General features: G+C 44.4%; 3 protein-coding genes across 11 annotated transcripts in view; 2 read left to right on the top strand and 1 right to left on the bottom strand.

Moving 5' to 3' along the window:
• The window catches only part of map4k4 (mitogen-activated protein kinase kinase kinase kinase 4), a 61132-nt gene extending 49172 nt beyond the window's left edge, over positions 1-11960 (top strand). For all 8 annotated transcript variants that reach the window (XM_062457706.1, XM_062457707.1, XM_062457715.1 and 5 more), the window contains 7 exons: positions 1052-1195; positions 4943-5077; positions 5771-5871; positions 6426-6575; positions 6956-7115; positions 8368-8507; positions 8982-11960. In XM_062457706.1, the coding sequence (XP_062313690.1) occupies positions 1052-1195; positions 4943-5077; positions 5771-5871; positions 6426-6575; positions 6956-7115; positions 8368-8507; positions 8982-9065 (914 nt within the window). In that variant the 3' untranslated portion in view covers positions 9066-11960. The remainder of the gene's footprint in view (positions 1-1051; positions 1196-4942; positions 5078-5770; positions 5872-6425; positions 6576-6955; positions 7116-8367; positions 8508-8981) is intronic.
• Positions 11961-12382: 422 nt separating this feature from the next.
• LOC134017014 (polyadenylate-binding protein 1A-like) lies at positions 12383-12751 on the bottom strand. Its single transcript, XM_062456260.1, has 2 exons — positions 12680-12751; positions 12383-12580 (listed from the first exon to the last, which is right to left on the bottom strand). The coding sequence occupies exons 1-2, from the start codon at positions 12749-12751 to the stop codon at positions 12383-12385; spliced, it is 270 nt and encodes an 89-aa protein (XP_062312244.1).
• Positions 12752-16903: 4152 nt separating this feature from the next.
• Positions 16904-23110, top strand: LOC134017739 (interleukin-1 receptor type 2). 2 transcript variants are annotated; one of them, XM_062457702.1, is made up of 11 exons: positions 16904-16937; positions 16972-17306; positions 18398-18479; positions 19397-19670; positions 19826-19997; positions 20243-20420; positions 20895-21047; positions 21263-21328; positions 21482-21617; positions 21896-22041; positions 22237-23110. In XM_062457702.1, exons 2-11 carry the CDS (start codon positions 17295-17297, stop codon positions 22374-22376), a joined length of 1359 nt encoding a protein of 452 aa, XP_062313686.1. In that variant the 5' UTR covers positions 16904-16937; positions 16972-17294; the 3' UTR covers positions 22377-23110. The 2 variants fall into 2 exon arrangements, with proteins under 2 accessions (XP_062313686.1, XP_062313687.1); XM_062457703.1 differs by having other exon boundaries at positions 16914-17306.
• Positions 23111-23178: the final 68 nt, after the last annotated feature.

Here is a 23178-nt window from a genome sequence, read left to right as displayed (position 1 = left end):
GTCGCGCATGCTCTCTTAAGTATGTGTACCAAGTTGTTGCTATGAAGACAACCCTAAACCATCATTTATTGTTGTGGAGGGAGTTAGCTAGATTAAGCTGATGCGAAAAGAATAAAATGGAAGGGAAAAAGATCCCAGGTGGAACTGAAAAAGCCAGGTAAAAAAATAAAGATCTGTCACTTCATAAATCTATAGGTTCTTGCAAGGGTGGGAAAAATATGTTTTCTTAAAAGCCCTGAATCTTTCAGGTAAACATTTGGGTTGTAATTTCCGGAAAATATAAGAATATGAGTCCAACGTAATGTTTATTTAGGTTAGGCTACATAAAGCTTAAAAACTATTTTGCACCGAAATTAATGCAAAACCTTTCGCTCGCGCGATATGCGCGCTCGCATTAATGTGAAGTTCCGATTTCACCTCACATCAAAACCTTCGCTAGGTCCTAGTAATCCTATTCTCACTGGATGAGACAGTTTTTATGTGCACCAACGATGACGACCCACCACGTTGGGATGACAGTGACGACCATGTTGATAGAGAGAGTTCGTTAAAATAATGAAATTATTCAAACAGACCACCAATGGGCTCATTCACATGGTTAATAGGCCTAGTTGTTGCGAGTGCACGTATCGCAAGGGCACCTATCGCAGCGTCTAAATAGGCAGTAACCCAGACTCTGGCCCGTCATCTTGTGGCGAGGAAAAATACTGGCCCGCGGCCCAAGTTACTTGCCGACCCCTGCTCTATACCATAGTTGTCGTGTATCATCCTGTTATGCCAGTTGTGGCCAGTGTGTGGCAGTGAGGGACTGTAATATCTGGTGTAGTACGTTACTCGAATATAGAGACAGAAAAATCAAAGAGAGGTAGAGAATAAACCATTAACAGATGAAGATAATAATGTTATGAATAGAAAACAACACAGTGTTTGAGATGCTGTTGCAGGCAGCCATTGTCCGCATGATCTCATTAAGCTCCAGTGTGTGTTGTCGATCTGGTTCTCTCTGAATGTTGGCTTGACCGTGGGGTGACCGTGACTGTGTGTCCCCCAGGAGTGAACCTGCTAGTGGGGACGGAGAGCGGTCTGATGCTGCTGGACCGTAGTGGTCAGGGGAAGGTCTACCCTCTCATCAGTCGACGACGCTTCCAGCAGATGGACGTCCTGGAGGGCCTGAACGTCCTGGTCACCATCTCAGGTATGCACACACCTGCAGGAACCCACACACACCTGTGCACACACCTGCTGGAACACACTCACATCTGTTGTTGCACACAGTAGCCCCACACACACCTGTACACACACACACACCTGCTGGAACACACTCACATCTGTCGACACACACCTGCAGTAACCCACACACACCTGCAGGAACGTACACACATCTGTCCTTACATACACACACCTGCAGGAACCCACACACACCTGCAGGAACGTACACACATCTGTCCTTACATACACACACCTGCAGGAACCCACACACACCTGCAGGAACGTACACACATCTGTCCTTACACAGACACACCTGCAGGAACATACACACACCTGTCTGTACACACACACAAACCTGCAGGAACACACACATCTCTCCGTACACACAAACACATACATGCTCACAAGCACACACACAAACACACATGTATCTGTCGGTGCACACACAAGCACACCTACACACCAGTGGGAACACACACACACAAACATGCTCACACACACATGCTCACACACACATGTGCGTGCAGACACACATCTGTTGGGAAATACATGCTCACACAAACATGCTCACACACACATGTGCGTGCAGACACACATCTGTTGGGAAATACATGCTCACACAAACATGCTCACACACACGTGCGTGCAGACACACATCTGTTGGGAAATACATGCTCACACACACACGTTTGCACACACACACATGCTCACACCCTCACAAGACACACACCATCCTGCCTGCCTTCACACCCCTCGGACCCCCTCCCCACCACGATGGCTAGCATCACTCAGTGTTGTCACAGATTTCACAACCGTCATTTGAACACAGAGGAAGTTGGGCAAGCCTCCGTTCAGAGGCAAGGAACGTCATGTGTGTGTAAAACACGCTTGGTTACACACAGCAAAGCTTTCCATGATGGAAGCACAGTGAGACTTATAATGTTGTAACGTGATCTAAGATCAGTGGCTGAAACTGAGAACCAGAGAACAACAGAACTGGCAGGCTAAATATAACCCTTTGATATCAAAAGTAGGTGATATAGACAATAATTGGGTGTGCTTTGCCTTCGGCAAGGGCACAACCTTTGTTCTCTCACATATATATTTATTTATTTATTATTTATTTTCGCCCCCCTAAGGATCAGTCAATATTTGGACTACATACACAACGGCGGTGTCAAAAGGTTCGTCTTGGTAGCGATTGCGTTGGTTGTATTTTAATTTACGTTCCGTTGCATGGTTTAAGTAGAAATTGCGTTTTTGTGGTGAAAAGTGAAGCTAACGGTGGCTAATTTGCTAGCCACAGTCACTGATGTTACTAACGTCACTACGTCACTAACGTCACGAAAACACGCGTGACTACCTGTAGCAGAACATTCATTTCACATCTGTTAACTTGGGGGATAGCTAGGCTAACTATAGCTTTACTGCAAGGCAGCTGCAGGAACGCCACAAGCAAAGAGGCCAGGGTGATAACTATTTACTCATTTTACTTTGTGATGTGAAACACAATTATGAAATGTAATGTACAATATTAGCTGATATTATTAAGGAAGTAGGCCCACATCTACTTTTGGAAACGGTAGTCTACTATTTCACTGAAGCATTAGCATCATGACATTAGCCTCTGTTGCCCGGGCAACACATACTACAGTGGTCTATGATGCATCTGTTTTCAATCTTTAAAACAAACATTCCTCACAAATACATTTTCGTTGTAGGATTTATTATGACATTACATTACAAGTAAACGATTTGTGGGTGAAATTATCATTACCTGTGGTTTCAAACCAGTGTTGCTCACTGCAACGCTGTAGCCTACGCGAGACACTACAAAAACATCTACACAGCTGTAGGAAGTCAAACGGCGACAGAACATGTTCGGCACTCCCCTTACTTAAATCAAAAGTCTATCGAACTGCTAACCTTAACTTCATTGCCACAGCCTAAACTTTATCAATCTGTTCATGAAAATAATTAATTTCAGCCTAAACCGTACAACGGAACGTTAAATCCAATTCAACCAACGCAATCGCTACCAAGACGAACACAGCAGTAGTCTACTGTACTGTAGTAGTACAATTTACCGGGGCAGCTTCTCCACACAGGGATAGCGTACTTTGCGTTGTTACTGTTGTTACTTAATGATCGCTACCAGTGAGCTTTTCATGAAAGCGATTTTCCACTAAATAAATGTCAAGCTTATTTACGTTTTTTGGGGGCATATTTTCAGTTAGAAGATGGTACTGTTTGAATCGCGATTCAATCTTCTACTGCCGGTAACGTTGTAGAATAATCTTCAAAGGGGGTTCTTTATTCATGAATGAATGCAATGAGTAGGCTAAATGCATGAAAATATCACGAGAAGGGAAACACTTTTACGTCTTAGAGATTAGGTCAATTTTTACACCGGTCTGCCAAATTTATTCGTTTTGATTCAACGATGAGGATGCCTTTTGCAGGGGAAATGAGAAGATCTATTTCATTCTACACTTCACTCGTATTTTCAGTTGTAAATGAGCAGCAAAAAAAAATGCTTTTAAATCTATGTAATCTTTATAAATAATAAGTATGCATTTTTATATAAAATATACAGAAATATCAGTTTTAAAAATGTCATTCAAAAACGGACCCCTGTGCAACCGACGCAAGCAAGCACACCCTACAATTTCCCCAGAAATTGTACCCTCTCTAGTTATATATATGATGCATACATATTATTGTTTATTGAATTTTCTGCATTATTACAGGTTTTTAAAGATGTTTGTCAATGAAGAACACTGTTTGCTGTTACAATAAAAACGTCAATACTAATTAACCCACAATTAAAAATAACCTACATTTTAAAAGATACAGTCTTATAACATACAAATTACTAATCTAACCATAAAAAAACAAAAAACATATTACAAAGGTAATTTCTAAAATCCACAATCATTCAGAAGTCTGCACATAGGGAATGGGTGATCTCCGATATCTCTGTTCGACATCTTGTCCGTTTATTTGAGTTCCTTGTCTGGCAACCTGTAAGCTTCCTTCTAAAGGGGTCTCGAAACTAGACGTGAATAGCGTTCTGGCAAACTCAAGACTCGGTTGAATTCTTCTCTCTGCTAGAGTGCACAGTCCAAGGAGACAAAGAGCATCTGAATGCCCTAGATACTTCTGACCAATTATCCTTTTACAGAGCCTTTTTTCTGCTCTCTTTTCAACCTTAAAGTGCAGATATTAATAATATAGGGATATACAATGTAATCACGTGCCAAAACAGACAGGATCTCTGTCCGTTAATATGACCTACATTCAGAAGCCTAAACTACCACTATGTTGCAACTAGTTGTAAAAAGCTCCAAGGTCCATGTTTTTATCAGCATATGAACAGACGTTAGATATCATGTCTCTCTGTAGAATTTCATGGTTTCTTCTTTCCTTGGTATTATTCTGTGTAAGAGTTGTATTGAGGTGACAACTTATGACATCATAGTCTATCTCAATTTTGGGTCAGGGTGTTGATGTAACAGCGCAATATGTTAAGAAACCCCAGAACTGCTTGTTCACAAGCAGTTCACACAATGTACACACACTGTGTTTACACAGTCACGGTATCTCTGTGATGACCCCTCCATGATTGACAAACCAAACTTCCTCCTGTTGCAATACTATAGTAAGTGAGGCATGCGTCAGGGCTGCTCTTGGACAGCGCCACAACATGTTCATCATGCTGACCTTCCTCCAGGCAAGAAGAACAAGCTACGTGTGTACTACCTGTCCTGGCTGAGGAACAAGATCCTCCACAACGACCCGGAGGTGGAGAAGAAGCAGGGCTGGACCACCGTGGGGGACCTGGAGGGGTGTGTGCACTACAACGTTGGTACGTTCCTCTCTCTCCATAGAGGAAGTGTCTCCCAGGTTTGATGGCCAGAGTACTGGTCATGGAGTTCAGCAGGAAATGGAATATCCAACACACGTTGTCACAGGATTCATGAAATATGTGACCGAGTAAAATTAGAAACAGTGAGAAGTGCAGTATGTGGAAGTCAAGCACCAAATAGAAACAATGTGGGAGCAACAGAAATGCCCTCCATTTGGTCATGAAAACTTCAGCAACATCCTGAAGTTCACTCTCTCACGCTCAGTCACCTTGGTTACTGTAATGCCTCAGGTTTGGAATATCCCCCACCCAGTCAAAACTGTCTGACAGGAAATCCACTTCCTGCCCCAATGCTTAACCGGTAGATGGTGGTGAATTGGGGATAGTCCTCACCTCACTTTTAATGTGTGATAATTTCCAAACTTTGCTGGAATGTACTTTGAGTTGTGTTCTAACAGAGTGATTTCTGGCCTGTAAAAATCTGGGAAGAATGTTCCAAATCTGAGTTAAAATTCTACTTCAAATTCTACTTCCTGCTGTATAAGATATGGCGATTTAAATTCTACTATGGTTGACGTTAGACTGAGAGCATGGAGCATTATAAACATGAACTTGCTGCTTTTATCAAAGGTGTGTATGATAGGATATTCTACGTTGACGTTGTCCTCACAAGTCTCTGATTGTGTTTCCCAGTGAAATATGAAAGGATCAAGTTCTTGGTCCTGGCTCTGAAGAACTCTGTGGAGGTCTACGCCTGGGCTCCCAAACCGTACCACAAGTTCATGGCCTTCAAGGTGAGTCCGACTTGGTGCATGATTTGACGTTACATAATGATGCTACATGACGTGACTTATTCCTTAATGAGTTCAGTGTGTAGATGAGGTGTTAGTTCTACTTTGCTCCGGCCCTAAGGTGCCGGATTGAAACTCGTACGATGAGTCAACTCACTAATACTGTACCTTCCACAATGACTCCTACACTGTTCAACCATTACATTATGACTCTGAACCTTTACCTTTGTACATTTAACATTGTATTCACATAGCGGTGAATTGAGGTTTTATCAAAAGCAACATACAAATAGTGCACAAGTACATAGTAGAGTATACTAATATACATTTACATTTTTAGTCATTTAGCAGCATTTAGTCATTTAGCAGACGCTCTTATCCAGAGCGACTTACAGACATTCCCCCTATGCTCCCCCAGGATACACTAAGGATGTAGTTATATTGTCCTTTCACACACGTAAAAAAGGTGTAATACCACAGCATGTCTCAAAGTGAGTTTTAAGTTTACTGTATGTCCAAGTGGATTTCAAATCACCTCTGACCTTTGCCCCCTGCAGTCATTCGGTGACCTGGTGCACAAGCCCCTGCTGGTGGACCTGACGGTGGAGGAAGGTCAGAGGTTGAAGGTCATCTATGGCTCGGTCTCGGGCTTCCATGCTGTGGACGTGGACTCTGGAGCTGTCTATGACATCTACCTGCCCACACATGTATGTTACACTGATGCAACTGGCCTACCTTAACTTACCTACCCTAATCCTAACCCCAAACCTACCTTAACCCTAACCTAGCCCTAACCCTACCCTATCCTTATCTACATTACCCTACCCTGACACTACTTTACCCTACCCCACCCTATCTTACCCGGACACTACTTTACCCTTCCCTACCTTATCCTATCCTACCCTAACCCTCAACCTCACCCTACCTTAACCCTAGCCCTAGCTGGCCACACATATCACCCTACAGTTCCACCCTATCCTACCCAGCCACACACATCCCACACATACCGTACCATCCTGCACACCCCACATCACCCTGCTGCCCCTTGCTGTCAGCTCCAGTTCCACTGACCCTGCTCTCCCCTCAGATCCAGAACAGCATCCAGTCCCACGCCATCATCATCCTGCCCAACACGGACGGCATCGAGCTGCTGGTGTGCTACGAGGACGAGGGCGTCTACGTCAACACGTACGGGCGCATCACCAAGGACGTGGTGCTGCAGTGGGGCGAGATGCCCACCTCCGTGGGTAAGGCCGGCTCGGGATCTCACACACACACATGCATGCACACAGACACTCCTACACACACACACACACACACACACACACACACATCCACACACACCCTTAGACAAACACGTAGAGCACACACACTCACCCCCTCCACACACACACAAACACACATGCAAACTCATACACTTAGTGCTTTACTTAATCTCCTGCTTCTCTCTTCCTTCCTTCCTTCCTTCCTTCCCACCAACTTATACTCTCTCTCTCCTCTATCCCCCTCTCTCTACTTCCTCTATCCCTCTCTCTCTCTCTCTTCTCTATCCCTCTGTCTCTCTCTCTCTCTCCTCTATCCCTCTCTCCTCTCTCTCCTCTATCCCTCTCTCTCCTCTATCCCTCTATCCCTCTCTCTCCTCTATCCCTCTCTCTCCTTCCTCTACCCTTCTCTCTCTTCTCTATCCCTCTATCCCTCTCTCTCTCTCTCCTCTATCCCCCTCTCTCTCCTTCCTCTATCCCTCTGTCTCTCTCTCTCTCTCCTTTATCCCTCTCTCTCCTCTATCCCTCTCTCTCCTCTATCCCTGTTCTCTATCCCTCTCTCTCCTCTATCCCTCTCTTTCCTCTATCCCTCTCTCTCCTCTATCCCCCTCTCTCTCCTCTATCCCCCTCTCTCTCTTCTCTATCCCCCTCTCTCTTCTCTATCCCCCTCTCTCTCCTCTATCCCTCTGTCTCTCTCTCTTCTCTATCCCTTTGTCTCTCTCTCTCCTCTATCCCTCTCTCCTCTCTCTCTCTCTATCCTCTATCCCTCTCTCTCTCTACCCTCTATCCCCCTCCTCTATCCCTCTCTTCTCTATCCCTTTCTCTCTTCTCTATCCCTCTCCTCTATCCCTCTCCCTCCTCTATCCCTCTCTCTCCTCTATCCCTCTCTCTCTCCTCTCTCTCTCTCTCTCTCTCTCTATCCTCTATCCCTCTCTCTCTACCCTCTATCCCCCTCCTCTATCCCCCCCCCTCTATCCCTCTCTCTCCTCTATCCCTCTCTCTCTCTCCTCTATCCCTCTCTCTCCTCTATCCCTTTCTCTCTCCTCTATCCCTCTCCCTCCTCTATCCCTCTCTCTCCTCTATCCCTCTCTCTCTCCTCTCTCTCTCTCTATCCTCTATCCCTCTCTCTCTCTACCCTCTATCCCCCTCCTCTATCCCTCTCCCTCCTCTATCCCTCTCTCTCCTCTATCCCTCTCTCTCTCTCCTCTATCCCTCTCTCTCTCCTCTCCCTCTCCAGCCTACATTCGCTCTAACCAGATCATGGGCTGGGGCGAGAAGGCCATAGAGATCCGCTCTGTGGAGACAGGTCATCTGGACGGGGTGTTCATGCATAAGAGGGCCCAGAGACTGAAGTTCCTGTGTGAGAGGAACGACAAGGTGAGGCTTCCTCAGACACAACACACACACACACACACTGAGACACATGCTTTTAGACAGGAAGCAATTCATGAGTGGTTATGAAACCCCCACGTGTCCAGGCTTGTTGAGGTTGTGCATGGTCAGTTGATGGTCTTATGTTGAAGGGCTTTTTCCCTCTGACTAAAACATCCTGACACTTCTGCCAGGCCTGACCTCCCCCTGATGCACTGATGGTCACAATGAAGTCATTGCCTCTAAAATACACAATTTACTCTTTTTCTATTTTTAAATGAATGTATATTGCCATTATTAATACCTGAGGTTGCTTTAGATTGCAATTTTGAAAAGTCTATGCTTTATCTGTTTATAAAATTATTGTCTCTGTGTGTGCGCTTGTGTGTGTGTACGTCTGTGTTTGTGTGTGTATGTATGTGTTTATGTGTGTGTTTGTATGTATGTGTTTATGTGTGTGTATGTGTTCCCTCCCCTCAGGTGTTCTTTGCCTCTGTGCGGTCTGGGGGATCGAGCCAGGTGTACTTTATGACCCTGGGGCGCACCAACCTGCTCAGCTGGTAGAGGCCACGCCCCCTCACCACACTGGAACCACCCACACCGCCTTTTTAACTTTCAGCCAACGGACAACAGCCAACCACCTCTGACTTCACCCTACCAGCCTCTTGCGGGCTTGAAACTGGATATTAGAATTGTACAAAAAAATCTGATAGAGAGAGAGAGAGAGAGCGAAAGAGAGAGCGAGAAAGAGAAATGTGAAAAAGGGGTGTGGTTTCCCCGTTATTAATATGATGTTTTGGTGCTTATGGGATCGTGGGCACGACAGGTTATTTGGGGTCATTGCCATGGTGACTGCATCGTGACCCTTTGCGTTGTCCTTTGCTCCTCAGCCCTGTGTCGGGGCTGCAGCTCTTCTCCCTGCTACCGCTCTCTGTGTCTCTGCATCTTTCAGGAGGCCCGCCCCCTGCCACGCCCACTTCACCTTCCGGGGAGGGACAAGGGGCGGGGCCTACAGTGTTAATGCTACAGTATGTAAATGTTTTATTCTGTTTGGTCCAATCGCTGCTGACAGCAGGCTGAATTTGAGGCTGTCAGTCAGGAAGGAGGCGGAGGAAGCAAGGGAAGCAATGGCTAGGCTTGGCGCTGTCATGACGACGGCGGGTAGGAGGAGTCTAGGTAACGTTATACGAGGGGACCCAACGGAAGTGTGTGTTAATGAGATTAGGACAAGTGGGATCAAGAGGACAGCTTTTTAACCAGACGGACTTCAGAATAGTATTTTTTGAATTATTATTCCCTATGATAAGTGTAACTATGTGGAGTTAAACATGTATTTTACCTTGTTTTGAAAAATTACGCATACACATAAAGTAGTCACAGTTTGCTTGCTTTTACGCCCATCCCACTGAAACAGATTTTTTTGAGGAGGAAGGAGGTTGAGTTGGGTTTCATCCAAACAATGGTTTCTATGTATAATAAAAAGTTCATTCAATCTCATTGGTAGTGACAGTGGTCATGTTTGTCAGTCCATTTGTCAGACATGACACCTCAGCCAAGCCGGACCCCATCAGCGGTGCTCTGGACTGAGGCGTTAGCACAGCTGTGAATAGATGGATATAAGTAAACGTGTTGGAGGAGACGGGGAGGGGATGGTGTGTGTGGATGTGGATGTACATAGACCTACAGGCAGGAGAGTCGAAGATGTGGTTGTTTGTAGCAGGAAGGTAACACATGGTCAGCAACATTCAGTAGTTCAACAGATAGGTGATGTTTGTTTTTTTGTTGAGATTTTAACGATTTATTTTCATTGTACGTTTTAATGAATGCAACGCACTAAGTGTCAGGAATGTAGAATGACATAAATTGTTTGGTGGTCTAAGGCATGAGGCATTTTTGTTACTTGGTTCCTTGTCACAGGTGATCTATTTTGATGTTCAATTTCAAGTATTTGGAAAACTCTGCTTCTTTTTATGTTGTTTAGAAAAGATTCTGCCCTTGTGGCTCTCCCATTGTAAACTGTACTTTGGGAGCGTTCACCAGAGTGGGAAGCAGCTTTGAGACGTTTCTAAGCCTGCGGTTCTGTAAGGTCTTCTCACAGCAGCCTATGAAGCTCTTCACAGGACCCGGGCCTAGACCTCGCCTAACCTTAGACCTAGTTTTAACACCTTCTGCTCCTTCTGCAGTACAGCGCGTAAGTGGAAGGTTCTAACAATCGAAGCGATACATGCTGAGTTCGATGAGGACTGCTGGGCCTGTGGCGTCGTTACAGTGCTCTGGCGTAGAGTTGTTTTGTTCACCGTGTGGTAGTCTGTATATGTTAAGACTATTAACAAAACTGTCCCAGCACCCCTTCGTGTCCCTGACCCTGTCTACAGTACGCCAACTGACTCTTTTCCTGACATGGAGTTTTTCCTACATTTCCCAGGAAGCACTGTGACTGTGTTTCCATGGTGATGGGTTATACCAATGTCCCTCTCAGGGGGAGGGGCTGGAAAGTGATGAGACATTATCTGAACACAGTGGTGGACCTTCACTGACCAGAAATGGGTGTTTCTAGAAGCATACTAGGAATCAGTGTATAGAGTATGTAAAGCAGTTTGTCAACTTTTAGTTTTTGTTATCAATGGCTAAGCAGTCAGAGTGGTGGACCCTATGCTGTTCTGTCTGAGCTCGTTGTGCTAGTCTCCAGAGATAATCCACTCTGTCATTGTCATTGAATCAAGACCTTTAGGCGTGGAATATATAACTTTATTCACAAATTGTGGCTATTGATATTCTTATTAACTGACAAAACCGTTAAAAAAGCAGTTGCTTGTTGACAGAAAGTTGAAGATGTGACAAGATGGCAACATTATTTAAAGTGTAAACATGATTAGAAACCACTACATCAAAATACATTTTTAAGATCTCACTTGAAGCTTTGTGTATTCTTAAGTTTTAGACTTAGTTGAGAAGCTTAACGAGAGTTTTCAGTTGTTTCTGTAAGATTACTTACTTGTAATTACGCGACTGCAGTGGTTTTAATGATCACCTTATGTGGATGTTATGTTTACAGAGGCAATGTTTTGATACACTAATGTGCATCATGATATTTATGTTTTACTCAAAAAGCTTATTTTTGTTCAATTTTTTTTCCTGCATTTTGTTTTTGTTTGCCTGTTTTGTATAAAACATCCTAGTTTCATTCAAATAACAAACTCACAAGGATTAAGAATACACAATTCCGATGACGTCAGAGTGTTGCCACAGTGTCGTGGCAGCATTGTGAGGCTGTTACCTACAGCGTTGATTGCAGGTGTTATCTCTCCAGTGTTTCTGCTACTCTAGCACATGTCCTCTCCGTGTATGACAGGAAGTCCCTATGTGTATGACAGGAAGTCGCTATGTGTATGACAGGAGGTCCTGCATTTTCCTGAAGGTCTTTTTTCTTTGAATAAACTCTAAAGTAATTTAAACCTCCCCGCTGTGTCTCTTCTCTTGCAACACTCTTGTGGTCTCTTGCAACACTCTTGTGGTCTCTTGCAACACTCTTGTGGTGTTTCCTTTCAAAGGGTTCTCCGTCATCGCTCTTCTGCACCCAGAGAGAGGAGGCTGCCACAGATGGATAGAGAGAGGGAAGGATGCGTGGACTGTGGTATAGAGTTATTGATCATAGCATTGCCTTCCACACGGCCCACTTAGTGGTAGTCCCATATCAGCTTTGTGCCAGCATGGATTCACCTGAGCACACAAAAGCACATGCCACACAGTCAAAATCTGCATATGAAGAATTCTTAATCAACGTTATGGAAGAGCGTCAGAGTTCCTCAAAGTCTCAGTATTAAATTCAGATGTTGACGGTAAAACTGATGACTGTGCTTCTGAGTTGTCAATCAGCCGAGTCAGCTGTCTGGTGACTCACTTGCTATATCTGTGTTGTCCAGCTCCAGCAGCATAACAGTGACCCTAACAACCAAGCTGGGCTGGATGCCCTGGATCAGGTGGTACAGCCACTCTCCCAGCATCTGCATCTGGTCCTGGGGTAGAGCAGCAGCCAGCACGGAGGCTGCCAGAGGCTCCTGGCCCAGCACACAGACAGCCTGCAGGACGTGGATGGAGGGAAGGTTCGATAAAGACACTTAAGCCTGTGGAAAAGGACAGCAATAGAGATGAAAGTGGGTTTGAAAGCGAGTATGTACCAGCTTCATCGCCACCTGGAGCATGTCATTCATGTGTTGTTGGGGATCGCAAACTCCAGGGTCTCCATACATCCAAGGAGATGTGCTCACACTCCTTCTGAATGTCCTGACTAGCATGTGGTGGACCTGTCAGTGGCTCCCAGCACCATGCGTAGACAGCAGGCTAGAGTAGGTGGGACATGTAGATGCACACAAAAAGCTAATGCTTCCACAATGTGGAGAACAACATAGAACTGTACATCCGAAAAGTACGTGTTTACCTGCATAAGCACCTGGGTGTTACGTACGAGGTTTCAGGTAACAGTGTTCAACGTCAAAAGTACTACCCTAGCCAATGGGTCAACGGTATGGTGAAAACACTAGCACAATGCAGAGGGATCTTGAGGACGGTTGATGTACATTTATTTTATCACTGCAAGTATTGACCGCCCGTAGCAAAATACAAAAATAGACAAGGGACATACCATGCAACAAAACAAGACACGTAGAAGGGGCTATGAGCGATTCCCGATGAGACAAACAAGTGCACTATTCTAAGGACCGAACTGGCCCTGTTGGAAAACCACTGACTACCTACTCGCATTTCAATTCTAACCTGACTACTCTATTCTCTAGGTTACAAAGGGTGCAGGTGGAATTGCTCCTAAACTACTGTACATAACATAAGTTACCTACGTGTTGAGGAGTATACCCATGGGTCTCTACACTATCTCCCTTCTATTGTTAACACATTTGGACAAAAACAGCCGCCCAGTCATGGGCGGAAATCCCGGGGGGGACAGGGGGGACACGACCCCCCCAATCCTGGGAAAAATATGATTTGTCCCCCCCAATAAATCACTGTAAACATAACTATGTAATTTCAACAACATTGATAATATGACGTGAAATCAATCCAGTTAATCGCACCATAGCGATTTCACTATGTTGGCAGGGTTCACACACACTAAGCTAGCTGCATTTGCATAGCTAGCAAACAAACCGATAGAGAAAACATTAGCTAGCACTATTCCATTTGGCGTCGTCAAAAGATGGAAACTTTGCTATCGTCAATTTAATCCAAGATCAGCACGGATATTGTAGTTCTTCTAAATCCATTTGCCATGCGTAGCGATACTGAACAGAACTATACTATATTCTACCATTGTTATAATTATCTTAAATGGTCTAGTTGCAAAAGCTAAATCGTCTCTAGGGACTTTGAAGCACCTGTGTGCCGATCTGGAGTAAACTGGCTATAACAAAGATGATGGCAAATACCACACAAACGGAATTGGGGCTCGCTAGCTGCATATTCAGCTATTTTGGGAAGCCAGCCAAATATAAAACCAAAACATGAATTATATTAAAATGACAAAAGGTTGCAGTTTGCGTTGTGTAAAGGGTGAACTCATACAGCTGTCAATCCAGCTGTCAATGCAATCCGTTTCACCTTTCCTAACTGACTGTCTAGCTACCTGGTAGATCGAAGCCTATTCTAAAAGAATGGTAATAAATTATAAAAGCCCATCTCCTACTGTAATTAACCTGTACATTGTGTGTGCGGCCAGCATGGTAGAAAAATTGCAGAAAAAAGAAAGATGGACATCAGAGCATTTCAGGACACCAAAACGCAAAGAAAGAACCCTAGTGGCCTAATTTCAAAGACTAGTTGATAAAATGTTCATAAAAATAATGTGAAATGTGCTAAAATAAGTTTGTTGAGTCTCTTGTTTGGCAACATGACGGGTTCTCTTCTTTAGACTTGTAAAATAGGGACATAATTGGACAATGCCATGGATACCCCCACTCTCTACTTAAACTGGTGACTGAACCAAGATTAATTTGAGGCAATGGTATTGTTTTTGTGATTAATTGTGTAGTATTGGGTACTGGTAGTTAGGAGGATGGCAAACATCTTATTTCTTTTCTAGGAGACAGACTGTGAGTCAGTGAGGGTGGTGAAAGGGAAAGAGCCAGGGAGCGACTTCAGATGATAGTGTCACAGCCATGGCAGGTCCGGGGGTCAACCTTTTTGCCAGCAGCACCAGTATAGGAGACAGTGGCACAGCACTGTCTAGTCACCTCAGTGGTGGCACAGAACCATATCAGCCACACCCACAATTTATAGAACCGCAGACTCTTGCCAACAAAGTGTTGACATTTCAAGAGAAATGGTTTCGCGATTTCCCCCGACTTTATGATGGTTCAATTGAGATTATTTTAGATGAGACTGCACCATGCCCATTGTAATTACATAAACTGCACCCATACAGTGTACAGTACATACTGGCCTTTCCTGGTATTGCTGGTTGTAAATACTGTACACCTGCATTCATACTTGACTGATAAGAAACACTACTATAACTACATTTGAACAAGTTGAGACGACCCTTCAGTTACTAACTATAAATGATCCAGGAGTATTAATTATGGTTCCTCAATATACATTTAACATATTACAATGTAGGCTGTGTTATAGCAGTCATTTTGGTGTCCCCCTCAGAAATTGCTCTTGAGAAAATGTCATATAATTGTCCCCCCCAAAGTTGATAGCAGATTTTTGCCACTGCGCCCAGTGCGACTCCCGCCTTCCCTCTCATACGCCAGAACACAACACTTATACGCGACAGTGGGTCTTTTTGGGGGGCCTGGATCTGGGCATTCATGTTCTGTTTGGGGATGCAGACACCTGGTTCTTTGCTCTAACCAGAAGAGGTGGACCTTCTCATCTCTGTGTGCTGTTTGTCGTTATAGGCATGGGGTGCAAGCTGGAGGAGGAGAGATTGTCGTATTGTTAACACAATGTATCAATGATGGGACAGCGGTAATAACAACAGCTAGAGAACAAATTCTAGATTTGTAGAGAAGCTGGATTTTTGTTTCAGGTGGATTTTGTGCTAGACCTCGGTCTGTCGCGCTGACCATTTCTGGGCACGGCCCACGTACAACCGCCTGCTGTTGAGTTCTGTCCCGTCTCAGCAGCAGCCTGTGGGTGTCAGCCTTTGCATCTCTTGGAAATGACTCATTCCAAACCAAGGGAGATTCCCTTGTCATCAGTTGTGACACTGACACTTCTGGTCTGACCATAACGTACTGGCTGAAGATCTCACTCAGCTATTCCTCATCATTATTCTATCTAAATTTGGAGCTCCACACCTGGAGAAGTCTTTTTTTTTTACATTTCTTATTTTTCACATAGGCTTACCTCGCTGCACACCTTAACAAGTCCTCTGGATGAATATAATATCAGCTGGTGTTTCAAAAATGTGCCCAAACAGTGACTTGAAGTGACTAGCCTAGAGGCTGGACTAAAGATGGGCTTAGTAAAGGGCCTATATATCTAGTATGTTGTTGCAGATACAACAATGGATACGAACACAACCATGTAAACAATGAGACAGATGGTGAGTCAGACCAGAAGCACGCTGGACTCAACCCTCACTTGCAGAGGATTATGGGATTGGATGGACAGGTGACACAAACCTTCCTAGTTTAGTCATCTGGGGTTCGTGTGTGCAGCTCCGTAGTCAGGAACGTGAAAACACAAAAACTCATCACACTACGCATACCCCGCAGCTGAGGGGATTTCCGATATTGACGAAAGCTTTAAAAGCACAACTGCTCAATGTGTTGACGTTCAGGTATAATCGAACCATGTTTGACTTTACAGGTTAGTGTCCGCTGGAAACACTCAGGTCAGCACTGTTCATACTGAATGGCTGAAGGTCAAATTCAATAACATTTAACTCAGTTCCTGGACATCTACTCCATTATGAAAGATTCAAACAGAAAAAACAGAAATACTGGTGCTTCATTACATCTCAGCATTGTCCTAAGCTGCTTGAATTCCATCAAGCCTAACCCCCTCTGTGAACATCAGGAAACTGGATGGATCAATGTCTCGTTTACTTCCTCTATGTGAGTGTGTGTATGTTCATGCTAATGTGCCAAAGTTTGAGTCAACATATTATTTTTGTTTTTCTTGTGTTGAACGACCAGATGCTAAAGGGGAGAGGATAGACCCTGCAGTGTTCTGACAGTTACTTTTACTGCAACATGTAGACCTTACTAACTAATCTTATGATCCTATCCTGTTGACATAGGAGTGTTGCGTGTGTGTGTGTGCGTGTGTGTGGGTTCACGTTGGGAGGATCAGTACACTTCATTGAGAAACAGCAGAAGTTTCCTGGTCTGCAGGGAAAGTTTAAAAACAGTGTTGAGTTCCCTCCTGTGGTCATTGAGAGATAAAGACGAAGGCTCGACAGGTCTACTCAGTGTCCATCTCTGCCTCCTCACTGACTCACGTCCAGAGCCTCCTCTGCCTCCTCACTGCCTCACGTCCAGAACCTCCTGCTGTCTCTGCCTCCTCACTGCCTCACATCCAGAGGTTCCTGCTGTCTCTACCTCCTTATGTCCAGAGGTTCCTGCTGTCTCTGCCTCATCACTGCCTCACGTCCAGAGGTTCCTGCTGTCTCTGCCTCCTCACTGCCTCACGTCCGGAGCCTCCTGCTGTCTCTGCCTCCTCACTGCCTCACGTCCAGAGGTTCCGTCTGTTTCTCTGCCTCCTCTCTGCCTCACGTCCAGAAGTTCCGTCTGTTTCTCTGCCCCCACTGACTTTCTTCCTGTTATCACCATGGACATTTGGGTAAGTGTCAGGATTCGTTATTTTTCAAAATTGTATTAATTAATCCGCATACTCGTGGCAGCATTGTGAGGCTGTTACCTACAGCGTTGATTGCAGGTGTTATCTCTCCAGTGTTTCTGCTACTCTAGCACATGTCCTCTCCGTGTATGACAGGAAGTCCCTATGTGTATGACAGGAAGTCGCTATGTGTATGACAGGAGGTCCATACTACCTCCGCAACACTGTCATACTGAGGGTTAGTGAGATTGGGCTTTTTCTTGTTCCAGTTACTTTATTGGATTATATTTGGTAATACACGGAAACAATGTCTCACCATGTTTCATCTTGGGAGAGAGTACATGGAAAGTGTACACATAAGAGGTCAGCTGACCTGGAATGACAACACAGGAAACTAAAACAGAACTGAAAAAGTCTATTTCCAGTTCAAGTCACCCGACTGTGTAAAATGTGATCCTGTAGCTCTTGCACGAACACTGACAGATGCACTGCGCTTGCACACCACAAACAAACAATCCCGCTCTGTAACGTAAACATACAAGTAATAAGTTATCTAATAGCATCAACTTTCCTAGACTTTTAGCTACATGCTGAGGGCTCGCGACCAAAAGACTAACTTGAGTAACGCGTTACTTTTTGGAACAAGAAACTAGTAACAGATTCATTCAATTAAATAAGTAACGTGTTAAGTTACTCGTTACCTAACAAAAGTAGTCTGACTACTGTACACCCAACACTGGTGACAAGACACCATTCAAGCTGCTTTTAAAGTGAGGCTGTGACATCATGAAATCATGTGATCTCAAACAAAGGTATTTACCCTGATTCCCTTTTCCCTAGTCCTACCCTGGTGACTCCTCAGGGTGTGATTGACTCTGGAAGGGTTTCTGGGCGTGTTTAAATGCGTCGTGACCACGTCACTCTGGTCATTTTACTACAACCTATATAGGTCCACCGCCAGTAAACGGATAATACACAGTACCTAGGGCAATATGGTGAGATGGAACATGTGCTATGGTGACATGTATGTGTATGTGTGTCTCAGTTTACGAGTTGTAAGTGAATCATTATAAAGTATGAATCTGTTCATGCAGTGTTCCATAGCCACGGTAGTATGGCTGTTAGCTCTTCTCATCTCTGATCCAGTTGATGGATTTCCTTCTCAGCTCCTGAAAGGTGAGTGTTTGTGCATCCGTGTGTGTGTTTGTGTGTAAAAAGTTGAGATTTTCAGTTACTCTGCTATTGATAATGAGTCAAGACTAGTCCTAGACTATCCTCCTGAGACCTGCAAAAAGATTTTAACATAAAAAGCTTTTACTGTAACATTAAAATCTTTGTAACTTGGACATAACATGAGTGTTTCGCTAACAAACATATTTTATTTTAACAGAAAGGTCACAATATTGTTTTCATATGTTACAGTTATGCGTCTGTAACTTAAAGAACTAACTAGAATTACATGGCTGCAGGGCTGGACTGGGACAACAAATGGCCCTGGCATTTTTGCTCAGACCGGCCCACCACAATCGGTCGGACACCGTCCCAGTGTCAGTATGGAAAATTAACCAATGGGCCGCTGTCCCTGCTTTATGGGCCGGTCGTTGGCCAATTTTAAGATTATAATATTTATTTATTTTTTATTATAGATATATTAAATATCATATCATATTGGCCACAAGTGCGTCGGCCCACCGGGAATTTGCCCCGTATGCCAGATTACCAGTCCAGGCCTGCATGGCTGTTCACATTTGTGACATCATTAGAAAGCCCAGGATATCCTTTCAATTGGACAACAAAATAAATACAAAGAGCAGCATGGTTGCAAGATTAGTAGCCCAAAACCAGTGTTCACTGTAGCAGACATACAGTAAATGAATTGCATGGTCTCAGCAAACTACAGCACATGAGCATGAACCTCCGTATCTAATCAGTGACTGATGTCTGTGTTTCTCTCTGCTCTCATGTTACTTAATTCTAGTTTTCACTGATATCACAGTACAACAGGACTGGATTAGTTCCAGTTTGATGTATCCGGGCTGTATGAATGAATGTGATTTGCTCCTATTGATTCTGAAGCTCTGTCTGTCCCCCAGACAGCTGTGTGAGCGTGTCTGAGGAGCTGGACCAGTTCCGTGTCCAGGGTGAGGCTGTGGTTCTGGGCTTCCCCGGGCTGATCGGGTACCTCACCAAACGGAACCACCTCACCACCTCAGGTGGCTACAGCTTCCTCATCGTCAAAGGCAATGGAGCGACTGGCCTGGAGGAGGAAGAGGAGGCAGAGGAAAAACGGGTTCTGCAGCGAGAACAGAACTTGTGGCTCCTCCCAGCTCGGCTGTCAGACTCTGGAGAGTACACTTGCATCTACAGGTGGTTAACCTACACAATACCCGCGCTGAGATACAGTTACCTTCTCATGGTGCTAAGCTTGGCTGGATATGGTTATTTGAACAAAACTGAAATGTGATTACCATGTCTCTGACATGGCTTGCCTACATTTTTCTGTATCTGTCTCCAATCTACAGAAAGGGCTCCGTCTGCATAACAGGCAACATCAATCTACGCGTGTATGAGAACATGCTGAGTGGCATAGACAAAATGCACTACCCTATATTCGACCAAGCAGGAAAAGATGTTGAACTCACCTGTCCACACATCTCAGCCTTCAACATGACACAGAAGATACAGTGGTTCAAGGTAGGAGATGAGGAGAATAGTAGCATGCCCTTTGCCTTGCTGTGTTTGTGTGTGAGTGTGTGTGTGTGTGTGTGTGTGTGTGTTTGCGTGTGTGCGTATTTGAGTGTGTGGGTGTGTTTGTGTGTTATTGTGTGGCCATGTCTGTTTATGTGTTTGTGTGTCTGTCTGTGTGTGTTTAGTACACCACAGAACATCCTGTTTATCATTATTCAGCTGGTTTATGTTCCATTGCTTTCCTACTCTAGGACTCCAGACCCACAGCGCTCCCTATGGGCAGTGGTCGCTACTATAGGGTGAGATGGAACAAGATGGTCATCATTGATGTGAGCCAATCAGACGAGGGTTTCTATACGTGTGCTCTGCAAGTGCATGCCAACAAACACCTGTACACAGTGAGCAGAATCACGAAGCTCCACGTAGAAAGTAAGCTGCTCTGTAATTGTTTTTTGCTCCACATTCATCATCAGTCATCAGCCATCAACCATGCTGCATAGCTCACTCAACATTTAACGGTTACAAGTAGCTCTGCTTTTAGCTGCCATCGTGTTCTAAACATGACATGTTTTCTTTCAAAATGATATATAGCTCTGGAAAAAACTGAGAGACCACTGCACGTTTTTCTTTCATTTTTTAAAAAGTTGAGTTTTGAGTGAGGAACGGTAGAGTAAAATTTAAGAGGCCACTGCAAATTTTACCCTTCTGTTCCTCACTCAAAATTGTCCTTCTCAACTTAAAATTAAAGAAAAACGTGCAGTGGTCTCTCAGTTTTTTCCAGGGCTGTATGTTTACCTTAGATGTGTAGTAATCATGCAGCACTGGGGTTCAAGTTTATACAGTTTGTTCGTTAAGCTCATGAGAGGCTGGGACTCATAGAAGTGTGTCTGTCTCTCCCCCCAGTGCCTAAGATATACCCACATAGCCACACCACTCAGCCCAGCACTGGCTTGGCCTTATCTCCAACCTCAGGTGCTGCCTCAACTCCAACCTCACGCTTGGCCACCACCCCAACCTCCCCCCCAACTGGCAAGACCTTCCAGAGCACAGTCCACAGTAAGTCTTTCAAACACTCAGACTGGGAACACAGAATGTTAAAATACAGATTTCATCTCAAAAACAGTTGAGGGTACAAGCCTTAAGTGATGGGATAGAGTGGATGGGAATAGTGTGAGAGATAGATGATAACTCGTAAGTAAACTGGCCATGCCAGCAGGATGTTGACTGGTTTGTTGTCGTGTTTTCTTATTTACCGTGTTGTTGTGTTTTAGCGACAGTGATACAGAGCCCAAGGATCGTGCTCCCTCTACATGGAGCCGTGTTTGAAGGCCGTTCTGGTGAGAATCATTTCCATGTACCCCTGACTTTGGAAACATGATTACAGTAGATTCCTAGATTTCTATGATTAGTGGGCTGTATCACAGGAGTATTTCAACACATCTATGTATTGCCCTAACCTTCTTATGCATATATTCACCCATTACTATCAGGTGCAGAACTGGAGATGTTATGCAAGGTTCTGACGCATTGCCAATCATTAAACTCCACCGTGGTCACATGGTTGGTGGATGGCCAATTACTGGAGAATTCCTACCTTAATGGGCGGGCTCTACAGGGTGAGAGGAGGTATCTAAAACTGCATTTCAATCTCTAATTCAATCATGGGATACATTTAAAGACCACTTTAGTTTAAAATGAAACAGTTGTTTATGTCTTTGAATACATTGTTGATTAAAACAGTTTATGTATATTGGGATACAGAAATGTATCAAAAAGTATATCTGCGTCATTGTCCTACTTAACATAGCCCATAACCAATCTGAAAGAAACAATCTTCTCTGGTTGCTTTGGGTCGAGACCATCATGACCCTGACCCCTGAATGAGTTTTACCGTGTGTTGGCAGGACGACCAGAGTGGCGGAGGGTTGTCATGTGGAGGTGAGGCTGGTGGTCCGGGGGCTGACTGGGGCAGACTCCAGGAGAAGCCTGGCGTGTGTGACTCACAACCAGGCGGGAGGGCAGGAGGTCCAGGCCCTCATCAGACTAGACGGTGGGTTCGGTCACGGAGCGCCTCTGACACAGATCGTCATCAATGACTCCCGCATTTGTATTTGATAAAACACAGAAGCACTCACAAATATCGGCGTTCGTGTGTGAAAGAGAGAGATAGACACAGAGAAAGTGATCGATTTGGCGGGCCAGCGCCCATCCTCACCTCCCTCTATCCCTTCTGTTCCTCCCCCAGACTCAGAGACCCCGTGGCTGGTGGGGACGGTGGGCTTTGTGGTCGTCTTCCTGCTGGTGATCTCTGTGCTGCTGTGTCACCTGCTCCGGCCCTGGAGGAAGGAGCACTACGTCCTGGCTGCACAGGACAGCTCCCTCTAGCGGTCACACCTGGAACTGAACTGCACTAAACACTTCCACAAACGTCCTTCATTTCCTCTGTAGGCAGGCAGCGACATTAATACTGTAGCTTAACCGTACTCCCGAGTTCGAAGACCATACCAATAACTGAACGTGCAAAGTAGTTTTACTTGAAGGAATAATGAGAATGAATGAATGAACGAATGAAGAGTCCAGGCAAGATACTGTAGGTGGAGGAGTGGAATTCAAAATCTGGGCATACTGGAGTTCAGCTGAGCTCCCAACTGATGTATTCAATAAAATGTAACAATTGTGTCATTAGAGAAGCATGTTGCTAAATAAAAAAATAATATATAAAAAAAAATAAACAATCAATTCACAACAGTAGATTGAGTTTTAAGCCATGTTAGACCTAGACGATGTCTGGTTTGATGCTTCCGATTATCTGTTGTAACGCTCTGCCACTAGGCGGCAATAAATTACAACGTAATACTATTTTTTTTCATTGAAGTAAATCATGCCTCTAAACTAAAAGTAGGCTATAGCTATCGCTGTCATTTGTCAGTCACCGAGTACAAGAACGATTGAGTCAGCATTGGGCACACATCCTATTGATCACATGAGAACGTAAAATATTATAGGCTAAGCCTGTACGATTTTATTGAAAGACTGAAGGCAATATTTAAAGCAAGAACCAACGCATGTAACAACACCCATAATTTTGACGTAGTTATATGTTTACTAACTTTAACTCGGAATACATTAAATAACATAAACAAAACAAAACGTGTAAATTGTTTTAAACATGAAGGTCAGTTATAGC

This window comes from Osmerus eperlanus, chromosome 3 (genome assembly GCF_963692335.1).
Source record: "Osmerus eperlanus chromosome 3, fOsmEpe2.1, whole genome shotgun sequence".
Taxonomy (NCBI): Eukaryota; Metazoa; Chordata; class Actinopteri; order Osmeriformes; family Osmeridae; genus Osmerus; species Osmerus eperlanus.
The sequence above is the reverse complement of the archived record's forward strand: the minus strand, read 5'-3'. Positions and strand labels throughout refer to the sequence as shown.

What these genes read in the sequence shown, in the direction of transcription:
- LOC134017014 (XM_062456260.1), bottom strand. Translation starts at nt 12,751, where the DNA reads ATGTATGGAGACCCTGGAGTTTGCGATCCCCAACAACACATGAATGAC. An exon ending in TCCAGGTGGCGATGAAGCTG is followed by an intron (nt 12,581 to 12,679) that starts GTACATACTCGC and finishes CACGTCCTGCAG; the next exon opens with GCTGTCTGTGTGCTGGGCCA.
- LOC134017739 (XM_062457702.1), top strand. An exon ending in GAGTACACTTGCATCTACAG is followed by an intron (nt 19,671 to 19,825) that starts GTGGTTAACCTA and finishes TCCAATCTACAG; the next exon opens with AAAGGGCTCCGTCTGCATAA. An exon ending in GCTCTACAGGGTGAGAGGAG is followed by an intron (nt 21,618 to 21,895) that starts GTATCTAAAACT and finishes GTGTGTTGGCAG; the next exon opens with GACGACCAGAGTGGCGGAGG.